The sequence below is a fragment of the Falco biarmicus genome, chromosome 19, assembly GCF_023638135.1.
Source record: "Falco biarmicus isolate bFalBia1 chromosome 19, bFalBia1.pri, whole genome shotgun sequence".
Lineage (NCBI taxonomy): Eukaryota > Metazoa > Chordata > Aves > Falconiformes > Falconidae > Falco > Falco biarmicus.
Genome location: NC_079306.1, coordinates 994,571 through 1,011,729, shown reverse-complemented (window position 1 = coordinate 1,011,729; position 17,159 = coordinate 994,571). Strand labels below are relative to the sequence as shown.

Here is a 17,159-nt window from a genome sequence, read left to right as displayed (position 1 = left end):
CATCTCCAGAGACCTGTTTCTCACTCCTAAATCTGACTATGAGACATTATCACGTTTCTTCTGCTCGTGTGAATTCCCGATATAGCTGAAACAAGCATGTGGGCAACATGCAGGACATGTGGAAGTTGCAAGGGGAAACACGGCCATTGAAAAAGAGACCTTGAAAAGTGAAAGGAAAGAGCAGCTTTATACACACTCCTCCTCAGCCAGGGCAGGAGCTGGGGGGAGCAGCAAGGAGTGCAGCGAAAGATGCTCGGATGAGCTCTGCGGTCCCTGGTAGCCACAAGGGAGATCTCCTGCCCCTGGAGACTGGTGAAGCTGGAAGAGGAGGCACCTCTGCCAGCAGGATGGAGTTTTCCTGCAAATCTCCCCTTGGGCAGGATGGTTTAGGGAGGTGCTGAGCTAAAAGGGAAACAGTTCATTTCTTTGCTGAACACCGGTTGCGGGTGGCAGGGGCTGTGCTGCTGGCTGGAGAAAGGGAAAGGTGCTTCTTTCCTTGGAGGGACTGAGGGGGGCTCAGTATTTCACCCCTGAGGATTTGACTGTTGTGGTTGTGACACATCTCCGCACGGAGGAGGATCCGGCCCCTCCTATGAAGTTGCCGCCTCCAGAGCTGCACATTCTCCCACTCCCGGACGAGAAGCCACCACTGAGTATTCCTCCTCCCATGCCACAGCTGCCTCCAATGATGCTTCCTCCTCCGACCACACACACTCCTCCGCCCATGCCACTGCCAGCTCCAAAGCCACCAGCTCTGCCTCCAGCAATGGTGCTTCTGCCCACCACAGCTGCAAGAGAGGGACAGGCTCACTGTGCATCCTGCGCCAGCCTGGGAATCCTCAGGAAACCCGGGGGGAAAGCTGTTCTGCTGAGAGGGCGATGTATGGATACTTACAGACATTTACGTTGGATGGGTTGTCAACACAGAGCCTGCAGAGGGAAAGGAACACAAGTTGTAGATCTAATGTAATGGAAAGCAATTAAGGTCCGTGCAATTTCCCAGGTGCTACTTATATGTCCTGGTTCACGCAAAACAACAAAAGCCACTGAGAAATATTCCCAGTGCAGACATCATTTCTTTTTTTGGGCTTAAAAACTTGGGGAAAAAATTAAAGTAAATCAGATTCCAATGCTAAATGGGTTGTGACAGATGATTAAGCCTCAGTTGGCCCCAAGGAGAGACTGTACCTCGGCCAGGGTGACACAGCAGCAGGGCTCACCTGTTCTCCTCCCCCTCCAGCAGCTTCCTGTACATGGCAATCTCAACGTCCAGCGCAATCTTGATGTTCAGCAGCTCCTGGTACTCCTTCAGCAAGCGAGCCAGCTCCTCCTTGTCTTTGCTCAGGGCACATTCCAACTCTTCCAGTTTCCTCCTGGCATCCTTCAGGGCCATCTCACCCCGCTCCTCTGCCTCAGCAATAGCTGCCTGCAGTTGGTGGTTCTGAGAAAGAAAAAAGAAAAGCAGTTTCTCAGTTCCCTTCTGCACACCCTCCACCAGAGCAGCCTTCAGGACGCAAACTGAATGGAAAATGGGCAGGGACCATCCATCTCCTCCAAAGGACCTGAAGCTCAATGACTGATGCTCCCCTCACACTGTCCTTGACACACCACACAGCTCAGTCATGACCCAGCCTGATGCCACCACCCAACAAGATGCTTGCCAACCCCTACCTGCTTCTTCACGCTCTCAATCTCAGCCCGCAGCCTCTGGACGTTCCTGGTCAGCTCCTGGATCTCTATCTTGGTGTTGCGGAGGCTGTCCCCATGCCGACCAGCGGTGTTCTGCAGCTCTTCATACTGACGGCACAGAGACAAAGCAACTGTCAGGGACTCAACTTCTCCAGAATGCAGGTGGTCCCCTTGGTGGGTGGCAAGGGAGGCATGAGCCAGCAGAGACCGTCCCAGGTGCCTTGATGGCTTCCCAACTCACCCGGCTCTGGTACCAAGCCTCAGCTTCAGCCCGGCTGTTCTGAGCAATCTGCTCATACTGACGCCGGACCTCCTCGATGATGCTGTCCAGGTCCAGGTGACGATTGTTGTCCATGGACACCACCACAGACAGGTCCCGGCTGATTGTTTGCATCTGAGCCAGCTCCTACAACCAAAACACGAGTTAGCCCGACCTTCCGAAGGAAGGGGGGGGGGGGGGGGGGGGGGGGGCGGAGCAGCAGCACCAAGCAGCCTCTCCAGACTAAATCCACAGGGACACCCAGTCCAGCCTCACTGTCTTTGGCCAACACATGTCTCAGTACAGCTCCAAAGGAAGGGAGAGCTCGTACCTCCTCGTAGATGCACCTCAGGAAGCTGATTTCATCAGTCAGAGCTCCCACTTTGGCTTCCAACTCTACTTTAGTCATGTAGGCACAATCCACATCCTAAAAGAAATATCACACAGATGGCAACAGCTGCCTCCCACCCCAGAAGAGCTCTTGGCAGCCAATGCCTCCTGTTGGAAGATGCCCATCTTGGTGCTGCCTCCTTCCAACATCTGTGCAGCCTGTCCCCCGACACTCCCTTTCTCCCAGTGCCTCTCTGACTTACCTTCTTGAGCACCACAAACTCATTCTCAGCAGCGGTGCGCCGGTTGATTTCTTCTTCATACCTGTTGAAGGGGACAAGACAAGTTGAGTCTCTTGACTGCTCATCAGTCAACCAGCGGAACCCCCCTTCCCTCCATGGCAACCTCGGTCCCGTCTCTGCAGAGCTCCACAGCAAAGGGAAGACACTGTGGAAATGTCCAAGCTGGCTTCACCCTCCTGTCTTGGTGCCCACTTCTTCCTCAGCCTGTCACTGCACTTACTTGGTCTTGTACTCCTCAACGTATTGTCGCATGTTCTGCAGCTCTGACTCCAGCTGGCCCCTCTGTCCCAGGAGAGACTCCAGCCTCCTCCTCAGGTTCTGGATGTAGTTTTCAAAGATGACATCCAGGTTCTTCCTTGGCCCCGAAGGCCCTTGCTGCTGGAGGAGATCCCACTTGGTGGAGAGGACTTTGTTCTGCTGCTCCAGGAAGCGGACCTGAAAGCCCACAAAGGGGTGTGTGAGGTGTCCACCCAGAGAGGCATCACACCACTCAAACCTCCTGCTTATTTGGGAGGCCACGGGAATCATTTTCCACATCCCAACAGGACTGGGGCTAGTGGAAAGCCAATTTTCCAGCAGGAAGACTCCTCCCTCCTTTCTCCTCTTTTTTCCATTATATTTGAATTTCTCCTCTTTTCTCCTCCTTCATTATTGCTTGGTTTTTCATTACCTATTGGAATGATTACATTCCAGATTTACAGATTATGATTATTTCCAATTGCAAATTTTGACCCACATTAATTTGCAGAAGCGTCAGATCATTTTTGACTCTCCAGTGAATGAAATGCCATGTCTCACTATCAGAGAGCATTCATCTTACCAGGTACAAGTATTCAATTCTTATGTTATACATTTAAATACTCTAAGCGTGTTCATAACCAATTTTCTCCCTGTGCAGACAGGCTAAAGAATACTCATCTGTACTTGAAGTGAAATAAGGAACAGCTGAGAATTAACGGAGAGCTCATTCCTACGTTCTAAGTTCCTCAAGAAGAAACTCTCCTCGAAAAAGGGCAGGCTTAAAGAACCACTTAGGGCAAGCGAGTACATCATGATCCCTTTGGCTTGACTACACAGAGAGGAAAGCTAAGGAAGAATTTGGATCAACCAAACCTAGAGAAAGCCCTTTGGTTTCTCTGCAGATGTAAAACCTTTACATTTCCTTAGGAGGACGCAATGAAAACACTACCAGCCTTCCAGACCTGCCAACACTGAGCTGGGGAGGACATTCCCCTCCCCACAGCACGGGAAAGTCCTCAGAGTCCCCGTTCCCCAGCAGATGCAGTTCCAGCCTCTCACCTTGTCAATGAAAGAGGCAAACTGATTGTTAAGAGTCTTGATCTGTTCCTTCTCCTGGCACTTCACTTGTTGGATCTGAGGATCGATATCAACATGGACCGGCCGCAGGAGGGTTGGGTCAACCTGCACCGGCTGGATGCCTCCAGGGAACCCAGGACCACCTCTCACAGGACCACCAAAGCTGCCTATTCCTCCACCAATGACACCTCCTCCAATGCTGCCAAATCCTCCTCCATAGCCTCCACCAAAGCCACCAATTCTACATCCGTATCCACCGCCATAAGAGCCACCCATGGAAACTCTTCCGCTGCCACCCATGTTATGGAGGCTCCTGCTGCTAAAACCTCCACAACGTCCGCTGCCTCCAATTCCCCTGGATGTGGAGAACGAGCTATAGCTGATCCTGGTTCTGCCCCCACTTCCTCCAAAGCCACCACCGATGGCAGAGCAAGAGCTGTATCCCCTTTTGCTGCCGCCTCCAAAGCTCCGGCAGATCGACTGGCGAGACATGACCGATTCTTCCAAGCAGAGTTGGGAAGAGCAGAAAGACCAACGGAGCTGTGCTGCTGAGGGACGAGTGCCGAGAGAAGTGTGCACAGTCTTCTCTGGCTCCACAGCTTCAGGCATTCCCTTTTATCTGTTTCTGGAGGTGGGCTGGGTCTGCAAGGGCGTGAAAAGGAAACAAATTTACTGTCTTCATCAGCTTGGTGCGGTTAACAGATTTTTGCCAAATTGTTGACTCCACCCAGAAATACGCTTTGCGATGCAGAAGAGAATAAAAGAGCAAGAGCATTGAAACAGGTCTCAATGAGTAAGTGGACCCTCATATCTTTATAGCATCTGGAAAAATATGTTTTACAGTGATGTAGTCATGTTCTACCCTCCTCCCACCTTTCTATCTGTTCTCAACAATTTTGCAGTTTGTCTGGGTCTGGATCTTTTGCACTGACACCCAGCGTCAGGGGAGCATTTTGGCAAAAACCAGCTAGAAGGAGACTTTCACAATTCCCCCAAGCACGCCCCAAATCTCCTTCTTAAGTGGAAAATTGCTGATGGCTTTCCGAGAGGCAGTTTCCCAGTGCCGAGCAAAAATACCACATATTAACATTTAATAGCTGTCAGCATTTCTTTTTTATCCAGAAAGGAGGTGCTTAGTTCTTTTCCTACGAGCATCAGTTGGGATGGGAGTGACTTTTTCTAGGGCACGTTCCTGCAAAATGTGTCTCCCAGAGTCTTGAGGTAATCAGGTACCGAGACTGAGCGCCAGAGTGGAATGAGCAAGAGAACAAGGATGTCCGAGCTCCTTCCTTGTGCTTTTCAGATGGCCACAGGGATCTCCAAACCAGCAGAGGACAGAAAGGACGCTTCAGGCACTAGATGTGGTAATGACAACTGAATGAAGGCAAACAGCAGAGAAAGGCAGACAGGGGTAACAGTGATTTGTTAAAAACTTTTTTTTTTTTACACTAAATTTGGTAGGCAAATGATCAGGCTGAGTTCATCAAACTTGATCATTTTGAAATAAGGTGCAGCTAAAAGTTAGAAGCTCTGTATTGCTGTATGTGCTTTAAGAGGTAGGGCAGCCTTGCCCACATCTCTGACCACAGTAAACCTGGGTGGGGGAGAGAAGAAGGGGTGATGATGAGCTTCACTTTACAAAGATGTATTTTTAAGACAACAGCTGCTGGTTCAAAATAGAAAACAATAATGTTTAAGTTCATGCACGAGCTATCTGGCTATGAAGTAGTCAAGTTAAAGAAATCTTGCAGATCTGTTCTAGGTCTCATTAATCAAATATACATTTTAGTTACATTTATGAAATTTAAGAAAAAGACCTAGCATTTCCTTAGAGCCTAGTTCCTGAAAAATATAAATAATAGCCAAGGGACACATATTTTAAAACCTTGCAAGCATTTCAACAGACCAATGTTATACTGTATTTAAGCTTCCAAATGGGAATATACATGTTCCAGTTTCCGCAGCCACCTGTAAGACTTGTGCAGCTCGGTGTTGTTTGAGTATCCCTCAGTGTCAACCTGCAGCCACAGACACTTCAGACCCTTTGGAAACACCAGCCCAGAGAATCACTTTCAAAAGCCACCAGAGGAATCACAAACATAAATGCCATTGATGGCCGCAGAGGCGGAGGCTGCTGGACACCACAGGCTCTTCACAGAATGGAGCGCAGGGCAGAGGAGAACATGGCCCTTGAGGGGCACTCAAGTCACTGTTGGCCAAGGGCTGTCCGACCCTTGAGGGGCACTCAAGTCACTGTTGGCCAAGGGCTGTCCGACCCTTGAGGGGCACTCAAGTCACTGTTGGCCAAGGGCTGTCCGACCCTTGAGGGGCACTCAAGTCACTGTTGGCCAAGGGCTGTCCGACCCTTGAGGGGCACTCAAGTCACTGTTGGCCAAGGGCTGTCCGACCCTTGAGGGGCACTCAAGTCACTGTTGGCCAAGGGCTGTCCGACCCTTGAGGGGCACTCAAGTCACTGTTGGCCAAGGGCTGTCCGACCCTTGAGGGGCACAAGTCACTGTTGGCCAAGGGCTGTCCAACCCTTGAGGGGCACAAGTCACTGTTGGCCAGGGTCTACCCTACCCATGGAGGGACACAAGCCACAGTTGTCCAGGGTCTACCCTACCCCTGAGGAACACAAGCCACAGTTGGCCAAGGTTTACCTTACCCTTGAGTGACACAAGTCCCAGTTGACCAAGGGTTATCCAGATGTGTGTGGCCTGCCCTCTGTGACAGGCTGGAGCTGGACAATGGGCAGCCATCCCTGCAGCAGGGAGGGGACACCTTCCCTTTCAAAAGCAGCTTGAATGAAGAGGGTCTTGTTTCTTCAGCTGTTACCTCCAAGACGGAGAGTTACGTTCCCCCGATCCCTCTGCAGCGCAGTGCACTCGCTCAAGGTGAGCAGTCCCAGGGAGGTGTAGGGTAGCTCAGGTTTTGGTTGGAGAAAACAGGTCATCTCTGCTCATGGCCTCATGCCAGATTGCCAAAGACACGGTCACTGCCCTTCTCGGTAGGCAGCGTAACTTGGTTGTAACACCCCACATGGCGGCTCCAAGATGAGGGAGAAGATCTGTCATGTCAGCCAAATGCCTGGATGCTGACCACATTCAGCACATGCAGATAAGACACCCAGATTGACTCACTCTGACGTCTTCAGACAAGATGTGAAGATTATACCCAACCTGGAGTCACTGCAGCCTCCTCCAGGTAAAACTCGATAGACAGCCTCGGCTGCAGCCGTTCCTTCAGATCTCTTACGCAAGGAGCTGTGCACAGCAGAATCATCCACACCGCGCAAAATGTAAACTCTGCAGAAAACGTCGATGGAGACCAAGCCGGGCTGCAGCTTCAGATCTCACACAGCAAAGACATTCTGGCATCACAGAGGAGGATGTCGCAATGCCTCATTACAATGCCTACAACGCCATGCTGGGGATTTTAAAGCTGAGAAGAAACATAGTCTTAAAATTAAGAACAAAAATAGGTGACTCTTGCCCCAAGCCAAACCCCAGAGTGCTCTTGGCCCAGCCCCAGCTTCTCAGGGGCATTGCCTTCCCATCGCCTCCTGCCAGGCCAAACCCAGTCATGCTCCCCAGCTCCAGCACACCTCTGCGTGGCTGCACAGGGAGCACAAGCCCCGCTCCCAAGAGCCCCCTAACCATTCCCCACTGCCTTGGCTGGGCCTCTCCTGCCTCAGGGACCTGGTAGCTCACAACAGGTTCTTGTGGGACTCCTGAACCACTACTGAAAGTGGTTTCAGCCTCTTTGATCTCTTCTTGTGGCAGAGGAGCTGAACCACAGCACAGATCAAACACAGCAGCATTGCGCTCCCAGTCCCCCCTCCTCCAGCCAGAGCAAAGCTCTCCTGCTTGGTCTCCACATCAAGATGACCCACTGGGGGGATTAACCCACTTTCCAGGGAGCTGAAGGGTGCCTGAGGCCGCAGTTTGGGAGCAATCATGCCTTCCCAGCCCTTGTGTTCCTGCTGCTGGTCAGGGAAGGGGATGATAAGTTAGAGATGTTGCGGTTTAAGTCCATATCAGCGTTCCTCACACAGACGCCAATTGTCACAGCACAAAAACTACTGAGCAGCAAAAAGGCTTCACCGTCAGCTAAACTCTACTATCCATGCTGTTTCTCCATCCTCCAGAGCCCATAACACACTCCTCCTTGTCTCTGTTTTACATGGGGTTTGGTTTCCTTCTCCAGGCACCTCCTTCGTCCAGGACCTCCTACATCTGGGACTTCCCACCCACCCACCTCAGGGCTATTTAACCACTTTGCGGGGATGAGCTACAGCTGCACATCGTCCATGTCAATCAACCCCCTGCCTTCATTCCCCTACAAGAGGTTCTCAAGCACTGCTGGTGTTGAGCTGTGCAGGCTGCCTGGCCACAGCCTACTTGTGCATCAGAGAGTGGGTGTTTGGCCAGCATCTATATCCCCACTGGCAGGCAGCTGTACACCTGCCCTCCCACCATGGCCCACAGGACTACTGCCATTGCCACCTTCCTGTACCACAGAGCAAAGTCCATGCCAAGGCAGGAAACTCAGATGAACTGACAACAGCAGATAGGTCTGTTGCCTGTTCCCACCCTTCTGCTGCCAGTTTTCATCATCCATCCATGTGTTTTGATCTCCAGTGGTTTTGCTACTATGTGCTGGCAGGATCCCTGCACAAATCCTGTAACTTTCCGCTTGTGCTTTCAGCATACCCTGTGCACAGCTTCTTCCTGCCCTAAAAATCTGAAATCCCAGCGGGAGATGGATAAACCCCCTTTCCTAGAGCAGGAGCAATTTGACCATTCTGCTAAGATGTGATGTGGGTGGCATAGGCAGCAGGGCACTGAGTGCCTTAGTCTGTGTAGAGGCCAAGCCCTAAATATCGGCACGGGGCAGCCTGTAACCTCCTCCTCATTGACTCAGAAGGTGCTGGACCCCTCTGTGCTGGAGGTTTCCAGAACAACACATGAAGACATCTCCTGGGGAAATGACTACATATGATTACAAGGTTGAGGCTATATCAGGACTTGCTCAAATATTTAGCAGCCTCCTGAATTCCTCCAGTTTGGGCTCCTCAGTGTTCCTGCCTGCTCAAATTTACTGCACATGGTGCGAACTGATCATCCAGAACGTCACCATTCCTGGTACGGGCTTGTGTCTTCAGGCACTACAATGACTGATGAGAGTCGAGAGGCATCACCCGTGCCTGGGTACTTGCCTGGCTCCACTCACACACCCACTCGGTTCCCTCAAAGCACAGTCACGCACCTTGAACCGGAGAACAACCCACCCCTTCCCACCAGGCTGCTTCCCCAATGGCACATCCCACCTTGCCTGGAAGAGCCGTCCAAAGCAATGACACCAAGACATCATGAATGTTCTCTGCAATTTATTGAGAATGGCAACATCCCAAGGAAGTAGGGCATACCACAAACAGAAGAGGAAGGGCGGTGGGGACGGTACATCTTGTTCCATGTCACAGGGGCCTGGCACTGAAGAGCAAGCTTTGTTCTCCTTAGAAAAAGTCCACGTGTGCCTGAGGTCTTGTCAGGTGTCATGGAGAGCAAGGACAAGCTGTGCCAGGGCACCGGTCCCGCTTGCTCCGCACCTACCCGGGCCCCAAAGGCTGGTGAATGGAAGCAGCAGGATGTACCGCATGCAGAAGCACCCCAGGGCCATGGCCATCGAGGAAGGAACGTGAGGACAGTGGAAGAAAGAGGAGTTTTATACACAATTGCCACGAGGCGGCCAGAAATGTACAACACAGCCAGAAAAGCAGAGCGTTCCCCTCCCGTAACTCAGCGCTCCGTGCTGGGTGCCCGCAGGCGAGGCTTTCCTTTGCTGCGAAGATGGTTATTTCATCACTGGGCTGGGGACTAACGAGCAGCGTGCCAGGGCTGCTGACGAGGCATGGCATCGCCACGCGACTCCCGGGATGGGACCGAGCTGGTGCGTGGTGGGCCATGAGGGAGACAGTTCGTTTCATTGCAGGACACCGGAGCTGGATGTACGGAGGCTGGGCTGCTGCCGGGAGAAGGTAGGAGATGCTTCTTTCCTTTTGCGAGGTGGCTTTGGGGCTCAGAACCTCACGCCTGATGATTTGACGGAGGTGGTCGTGACACATCTCCGTATGGAGGACGATCCCCCACCGGAGCTGAAGTTGCCACCTCCGGAGCCGCACATCCTTCCACTCCCAGAAGAGAAGCCACCGCTGTGCATTCCTCCTCCCATGCCACAGCTGCCGCCCATGCTTCCTCCTCCAAAGCTGCCTCCCATTCCACACACTCCTCCTCCCATTCCTCCGCTCATGCCGCTGCCGCCGCCAAATCCTCCTCCCATGCCGCTGCCGCCGCCGAAGCCTCCTCCCATGCCGCTGCCGCCGCCGAAGCCTCCTCCCATGCCGCTGCCGCCGCCAAAGCCTCCTCCCATGCCTCCTCTGCCACCAGAGATGGTGGTCCTGCCTACCACAGCTGGAGGAGAAGCACAGGTTACATACCCGGAGTGCACCGGCATCCCGCATCTCCAGAAACACATGGTTTCTGCCCAAGGAGAGAAATGCCGATACTTACAGACATTGACGTTGGACATGCCATCGTTGCACAGCCTGGGAGGGAAAACAGACCAGTTAATCCTCTGGGATTAACTCTGTAGTGCATGTTTCCACCCTTTTATTACAAGGTTTATATTCACTACATTCTTTAAAAGAAATGAGCAATCTTGAACTTAACATTCTTATAAGAAATATGGAGAACATACTTAAGGGTAAGAGAGCACAGGAGATATGGAATTCATCTTTAGAGTCATTGCAAAGATTTTACCTACTCTTAATATAATCTGTCAGGACTTCAGTCAAATAGACACAAAAAGAAGATAGGCACCTGTTCTCCTCCCCCTCCAGCAGCTTCCTGTACATGGCAATCTCAACGTCCAGCGCAATCTTGACATTCAGCAGCTCCTGGTACTCCTTCAGCAAGCGAGCCAGCTCCTCCTTGTCTTTCTGCAGGGCACTTTCCAGCTCCTCCAGTTTTATCCTGGCATCCTTCAGGGCCATCTCACCCCGCTCCTCTGCCTCAGCAATAGCTGCCTGCAGCTGCTGGTTCTGAGAAAGAAAAAAGAAAAGCAGTTTCTCAGTTCCCTTCTGCACACCCTCCACCAGAGCAGCCTTCAGGACGCAAACTGAATGGAAAATGGGCAGGGACCATCCATCTCCTCCAAAGGACCTGAAGCTCAATGACTGATGCTCCCCTCACACTGTCCTTGACACACCACACAGCTCAGTCATGACCCAGCCTGATGCCACCACCCAACAAGATGCTTGCCAACCCCTACCTGCTTCTTCACGCTCTCAATCTCAGCCCGCAGCCTCTGGACGTTCCTGGTCAGCTCCTGGATCTCTATCTTGGTGTTGCGGAGGCTGTCCCCATGCCGACCAGCGGTGTTCTGCAGCTCTTCATACTGACGGCACAGAGACAAAGCAACTGTCAGGGACTCAACTTCTCCAGAATGCAGGTGGTCCCCTTGGTGGGTGGCAAGGGAGGCATGAGCCAGCAGAGACCGTCTCAGGTGCCTTGATGGCTTCCCAACTCACCCGGCTCTGGTACCAAGCCTCAGCTTCAGCCCGGCTGTTCTGAGCAATCTGCTCGTACTGACGCCGGACCTCCTCGATGATGCTCTCCAGGTCCAGATGGCGGTTGTTGTCCATGGACACCACCACAGACAGGTCCCGGCTGATTGTCTGCATCTGAGAGAGTTCCTACAACCAAGACAGTGCAGCCCAAGTGACTCTCAAGCCCAGATCTATGGGGGCACCCAGTCCAGCCTACACATGCCTCGGTACATCTCCAACCAGTCCAGGAAAAGGGAGAGCTCGTACCTCGTCATAGATGTATCTCAGGAAGTTGATTTCATCAGTCAGAGCTCCCACTTTGGCTTCCAACTCTACTTTAGTCATGTAGGCATTGTCCACATCCTAAAAGAAATATCACACAGATGGCAACAGCTGCCTCCCACCCCAGAAGAGCTCTTGGCAGCCAATGCCTCCTGTTGGAAGATGCCCATCTTGGTGCTGCCTCCTTCCAACATCTGTGCAGCCTGTCCCCCGACACTCCCTTTCTCCCAGTGCCTCTCTGACTTACCTTCTTGAGCACCACAAACTCATTCTCAGCAGCGGTGCGCCGGTTGATTTCTTCTTCATACCTGTTGAAGGGGACAAGACAAGTTGAGTCTCTTGACTGCTCATCAGTCAACCAGCGGAACCCCCCTTCCCTCCATGGCAACCTCGGTCCCGTCTCTGCAGAGCTCCACAGCAAAGGGAAGACACTGTGGAAATGTCCAAGCTGGCTTCACCCTCCTGTCTTGGTGCCCACTTCTTCCTCAGCCTGTCACTGCACTTACTTGGTCTTGTACTCCTCAACGTATTGTCGCATGTTCTGCAGCTCTGACTCCAGCTGGCCCCTCTGTCCCAGGATCGACTCCAGCCTCCTCCTCAGGTTCTGGATGTAGTTTTCAAAGATGACATCCAGGTTCTTCCTTGGCCCCGAAGGCCCTTGCTGCTGGAGGAGCTCCCACTTGGTGGAGAGGACCTTGTTCTGCTGCTCCAGGAAGCGGACCTGAAAGCCCACAAAGGGGTGTGTGAGGTGCCCACCCAGAGAGGCATCGCACCACTCAAACCTCCTGCTTATTTGGGAGGCCACGGGAATCATTTTCCACATCCCCAACTATGTCTCATACAAACATTCCTCTCCTAAAGTGCCTGGCAAGCATTATGAAATTTTGAGTCATTCTGGAACTCTCACTTTGGGAGAAAAAGACGTTGCCAGTAGAAAATATCATCCCTATTTTTCCATAGCATCAGTTTTGGACATTGCTATCCTCTTCCCAGTAGTGAAGTCAAGAACATTGTCTTACAAGGGATTCTGTATTTCTTTTGGGGTTTTTGAATTCAAAATAATCCCAGAGTGTTGGAAAGGTCTTCATCACTAGTTTGTAGAATCAGTTCCTTGAAAAGAAAGTTTCATCAAAAAGAAAAGCACAGTCAGGAGAACTCTTAGGACAACTAAATAGGCGATGGTGACTTTGCCCTGAATCATTAGGAATTAGGCTGTGAGATGACAAGGCAAGAGAATTTAATGTTGTGCAAATGTTCTCTTTAATCTTCCATTAGCACGAAAACCTTGTCTATTGTTTGGTATTATTTAATAAGACCTTTATAATAACTTCTACTAAGGCAGCGGTATTGCAAACATTAACAAGTAGTTGTTGGTAAGAAAAAATATTCCCTTTCTGCACCACAGGAAAGCTGTTTAGAATTCCCATCTCCAAACTAGCACCATCCGACACTCTCACCTTATCAATGAAGGAGGCAAACTGGTTGTTAAGGGTCTTAATCTGTTCCTTCTCCTGGTTTTTCACTTGCTGGATTTGGGGATCAATCTCAACATGGACAGGTCGCAGGAGACTTGGGTCAACTTGCACTGGTTGGATGCCTCCAGGGAAGCCAGGGCCACCAAAGCCACCCATTCCTCCACCACCCATTCCACCACCACCCATTCCACCACCAAAGCCACCCATTCCTCCACCACCCATGCCACCGCCACCCATGCCACCGCCACCCATTCCTCCACCAAAGCCACCCATTCCTCCACCAAAGCCACCCATTCCTCCTCCGTAGCCTCCACCAAAGCCACCCATTCTGCCGCCATATCCTCCACCGCCATAGCATCCACCCATAGTAATTCTTCTGCTGCCACCCATGTTATGGAGGCTCCTGCTGCCAAAACCTCCGCAATGTCCACCTCCACCACCTCCCCTGGATGAGGAGTATGAACTGTAACTGATCCTGCTCCTGCCACCACCGCCTCCGAAGCCACCACCAATGGCAGAGCAAGAGCTGTAGCCCCTTCTACTCCCGCCTCCAAAGCTCCTGCAGACGGACTGCCGAGACATGGCTGATTCTTCCAAGCTGAGTCAAAATAAAGAAGAGCAGAAAGACCAACGGAGCTGTGCTGCGAGGGACGAGTGCGGAGAGAAGTGTGCACAGTCTTCTCTGGCTCCACAGCTTCAGGCACTCCCTTTTATCCGCCTGTGGAGGTGGGCTGGGACAGCATGGGCGTGCAGGTGGAAACCAATTTATTATTTTCATCAGCACGGTGCTGTTGACAGATTCCCCGTTGAGCTTTCCCATATTTGGTCCTGCCTAGAAACACACCCTGCAATATAGAGGTGAATAAAAGAACAAGGACATTGAAACAGGTCCCAGTGACTAAGTGGGCTCTCGTATCTTTATGACATCTCGGAATTCAGCTCTTTCAATATTGCATTTTTCTGCAGCCCCGTGTTGGGTTTCCAACCTTCATGAACGATTCCCAATAATTCCAGATAGTGATCTTTCCAGTCAAAGCTGCAGTGAAAGGAGAAATTTTTATGAAATCCCAGCTATAATGTAGCTTTCACAATTCCTTAAACACACCCTAAATCCCCTTTTTATATGTCAAATTGCCTTTGGCATTATAGAAGAAGTTTCCCAATCTTCAACGGGAAACTCACGACACTGAAGTTTGAAGAGACTCAGCATATTCTCGAGCTCTAAAGGAAAAACATCTCCTTGGAGTGCATGTGGTGTCACTTCGAATGGGAGTGTCCTCTACCCGTGCATTAAATGCCCTCCAATTGTATCTCCCCCAGTCTGTGACAGCTAACTGGGACCTTGGATGATGATGGAGCGGAGTGAACAAGACAACTTGAATCATCACGCTCCTTCTCTGTGCTCTTCTGAGGGCAACAGGGAACAGCAAACTGTGGAAGAGCGAAGGGACACATGGGGCAGCCACTTTGGTGGTGGCTGGGGACAGACATCAAGCACTACTGAGCCCGATGGCAGAGGAGCAGCCCGAGATGGTGAGAGGTTCCTACTGCTCAGATGGATGTCACTGACGCAACAGCTGTTTCCAAAGATGAGACAACCAAAGTGAGAAACATTAAGAACAGGGGCTATTATAACTTGTGAAGCATCGTATATCCTCTCAATTTCAAATATCCTGTTGGGAAAGGGATGTATTTTGGAGATGTTTTCTGTAGGGTGTGTCTGAAAGCCATTTTTTGATTGCTTGTAAATGAAATATTAAATAATTACTCATAAGGTTCCAGGTTACAATAGACAACTGATATGCAGTGTTCTGAAGAACCTGGCTTATAGCTGCTGGTTAAATGGAACCTGAGGTCTGTAAATACTATTTAAAAGCCATTCTGAAGGTATTATCTGTCTGGAAATTATCAATCAAATATGTGTTTCATTTAATGATTGAAATACATCATCACTTTTCACATCTTCTCTAGATATTAACCAGCACAAGTAATCAAAAAGTGACAATGAAAATATACATAAAGGCCCTTTAAAAGATTTAAAACAATAATGAACATGAATTTAAAGTTACTCAAAAGACCAAACTATGAACATATACATTCATAACAAGTTTTCAGGATTTCCCGTAAGACTTGTGCAACTCGGTGTTGTTTGAGAGTATTCCTCAGTGTCAGCCTGCAGCCACAGACACTTCAGACCCATTGGAAACACCAGCCCAGAGAATCACTTTCAAAAGCCACCAGAGGAATCACAAACATAAATGCCATTGATGGCCGCAGAGGCAGAGGCTGCTGGACACCACAGGCTCTTCACAGAACGGGGCGCAGGGCAGAGGAGAACATGTTTTTAGGGGGACTCAAGTAATGTTGGCCAAAGGCTATCCCATCCTTGAGGAACACAAGCCACAGTTGGCCAAAGGCTGTCCTATCCTGAGTGACACAAGTCCCAGTTGACCAAGGGTTATCCAGATGTGTGTGGCCTGCCCTCTGTGACAGGCTGGAGCTGGACAATGGGCAGCCATCCCTGCAGCAGGGAGGGGACACCTTCCCTTTCAAAAGCAGCTTGAATGAAGAGGGTCTTGTTTCTTCAGCTGTTACCTCCAAGACGGAGAGTTACGTTCCCCCGATCCCTCTGCAGCGCAGTGCACTCGCTCAAGGTGAGCAGTCCCAGGGAGGTGTAGGGTAGCTCAGGTTTTGGTTGGAGAAAACAGGTCATCTCTGCTCATGGCCTCATGCCAGATTGCCAAAGACACGGTCACTGCCCTTCTCGGTAGGCAGCGTAACTTGGTTGTAACACCCCACATGGCGGCTCCAAGATGAGGGAGAAGATCTGTCATGTCAGCCAAATGCCTGGATGCTGACCACATTCAGATAAGACACCCAGATTGACTCACTCTAACATCCTTAGACAAGATGTGAAGATTATACCCAACCTGGAGTCACTGCAGCCTCCTCCAGGTAGAACTCAACACCAAGCATAGGCTCCAACCATTCCTTCAGATCTCTTACACAAGGAGTTGTACATAGTAAAATCATCAACAACACGCAAGACGTAAACTCTGCAGAAAATGTAGATGGAGACCAAGCTGGGCTGCAACATCAGCGTTCACACAACAAAGAGATTCTGGCACAAAATGCAAGAGGGAGCACGGAGGAGCATGTTGCAGTGACTCCTCACACCAGTACCTACAACGTTGTTTTGGTTTTTAAAGCTGAGAAGAAACATAGTCCCAAGATCAAGAACCAAAACAAGGGACTCTTGCCCCAAGCCAAACCCCAGAGTGCTCTTGGCCCAGCCCCAGCTTCTCAGGGGCATTGCCTTCCCATCGCCTCCTGCCAGGCCAAACCCAGTCACGCTCCCCAGCTCCAGCACACCTCTGCGTGGCTGCACAGGGAGCACAAGCCCCGCTCCCAAGAGCCCCCTAACCATTCCCCACTGCCTTGGCTGGGCCTCTCCTGCCTCAGGGACCTGGTAGCTCACAACAGGTTCTTGTGGGACTCCTGAACCACTACTGAAAGTGGTTTCAGCCTCTTTGATCTCTTCTTGTGGCAGAGGAGCTGAACCACAGCACAGATCAAACACAGCAGCATTGCGCTCCCAGTCCCCCCTCCTCCAGCCAGAGCAAAGCTCTCCTGCTTGGTCTCCACATCAAGACGACCCACTGGGGGGATTAACCCACTTTCCAGGGAGCTGGAGGGTGCCTGAGGCCACGGTTTGGGAGCAATCATGCCTTCCCAGCCCTTGTGTTCCTGCTGCTGGTCAGGGAAGGGGACGATGAGTTAGAGGTTCTCAAGCACTGCTGGTGCCTGCAGGGTGCTGAGCTGTGCAGGCTGCCTGGCCACAGCCAGCTCGTGCATCAGAGGGTAGGTGCTTGGCCAACGTCCATACCCATGCTAGCAGG

At 51.2% G+C, this 17,159-nt stretch overlaps 2 protein-coding genes across 2 annotated transcripts; both read right to left on the bottom strand.

Moving 5' to 3' along the window:
- Positions 1 to 516: 516 nt before the first annotated feature.
- On the bottom strand, positions 517 to 4,389 carry LOC130141546 (keratin, type II cytoskeletal 6A-like). The gene is made up of 9 exons (XM_056322566.1): positions 3,880 to 4,389; positions 2,801 to 3,015; positions 2,542 to 2,602; positions 2,280 to 2,375; positions 1,931 to 2,095; positions 1,672 to 1,797; positions 1,221 to 1,441; positions 896 to 930; positions 517 to 788 (listed from the first exon to the last, which is right to left on the bottom strand). The coding sequence occupies exons 1-9, from the start codon at positions 4,387 to 4,389 to the stop codon at positions 517 to 519; spliced, it is 1,701 nt and encodes a 566-aa protein (XP_056178541.1).
- Positions 4,390 to 9,975: 5,586 nt separating this feature from the next.
- Positions 9,976 to 13,842, bottom strand: LOC130141463 (keratin, type II cytoskeletal 5-like). Its single transcript, XM_056322441.1, has 9 exons — positions 13,243 to 13,842; positions 12,292 to 12,506; positions 12,033 to 12,093; positions 11,771 to 11,866; positions 11,486 to 11,650; positions 11,227 to 11,352; positions 10,776 to 10,996; positions 10,467 to 10,501; positions 9,976 to 10,367 (listed from the first exon to the last, which is right to left on the bottom strand). The coding sequence occupies exons 1-9, from the start codon at positions 13,840 to 13,842 to the stop codon at positions 9,976 to 9,978; spliced, it is 1,911 nt and encodes a 636-aa protein (XP_056178416.1).
- Positions 13,843 to 17,159: the final 3,317 nt, after the last annotated feature.

Bases quoted from the DNA above. Each gene is read 5' to 3' on its own strand.
- LOC130141546 (XM_056322566.1), bottom strand. From the start codon at position 4,389: ATGTCTCGCCAGTCGATCTGCCGGAGCTTTGGAGGCGGCAGCAAAAGG. The intron at 3,016-3,879 runs GTGAGAGGCTGG...GTGGGCTTTCAG, and splicing joins TTGCCTCTTTCATTGACAAG to GTCCGCTTCCTGGAGCAGCA. The intron at 931-1,220 runs GTGAGCCCTGCT...TTCCCTCTGCAG, and splicing joins CTGGAGGGGGAGGAGAACAG to GCTCTGTGTTGACAACCCAT.
- LOC130141463 (XM_056322441.1), bottom strand. From the start codon at position 13,842: ATGTCTCGGCAGTCCGTCTGCAGGAGCTTTGGAGGCGGGAGTAGAAGG. The intron at 12,507-13,242 runs GTGAGAGTGTCG...GTGGGCTTTCAG, and splicing joins TTGCCTCCTTCATTGATAAG to GTCCGCTTCCTGGAGCAGCA. The intron at 12,094-12,291 runs GTAAGTGCAGTG...CCCCTTCAACAG, and splicing joins GTTGAGGAGTACAAGACCAA to GTATGAAGAAGAAATCAACC.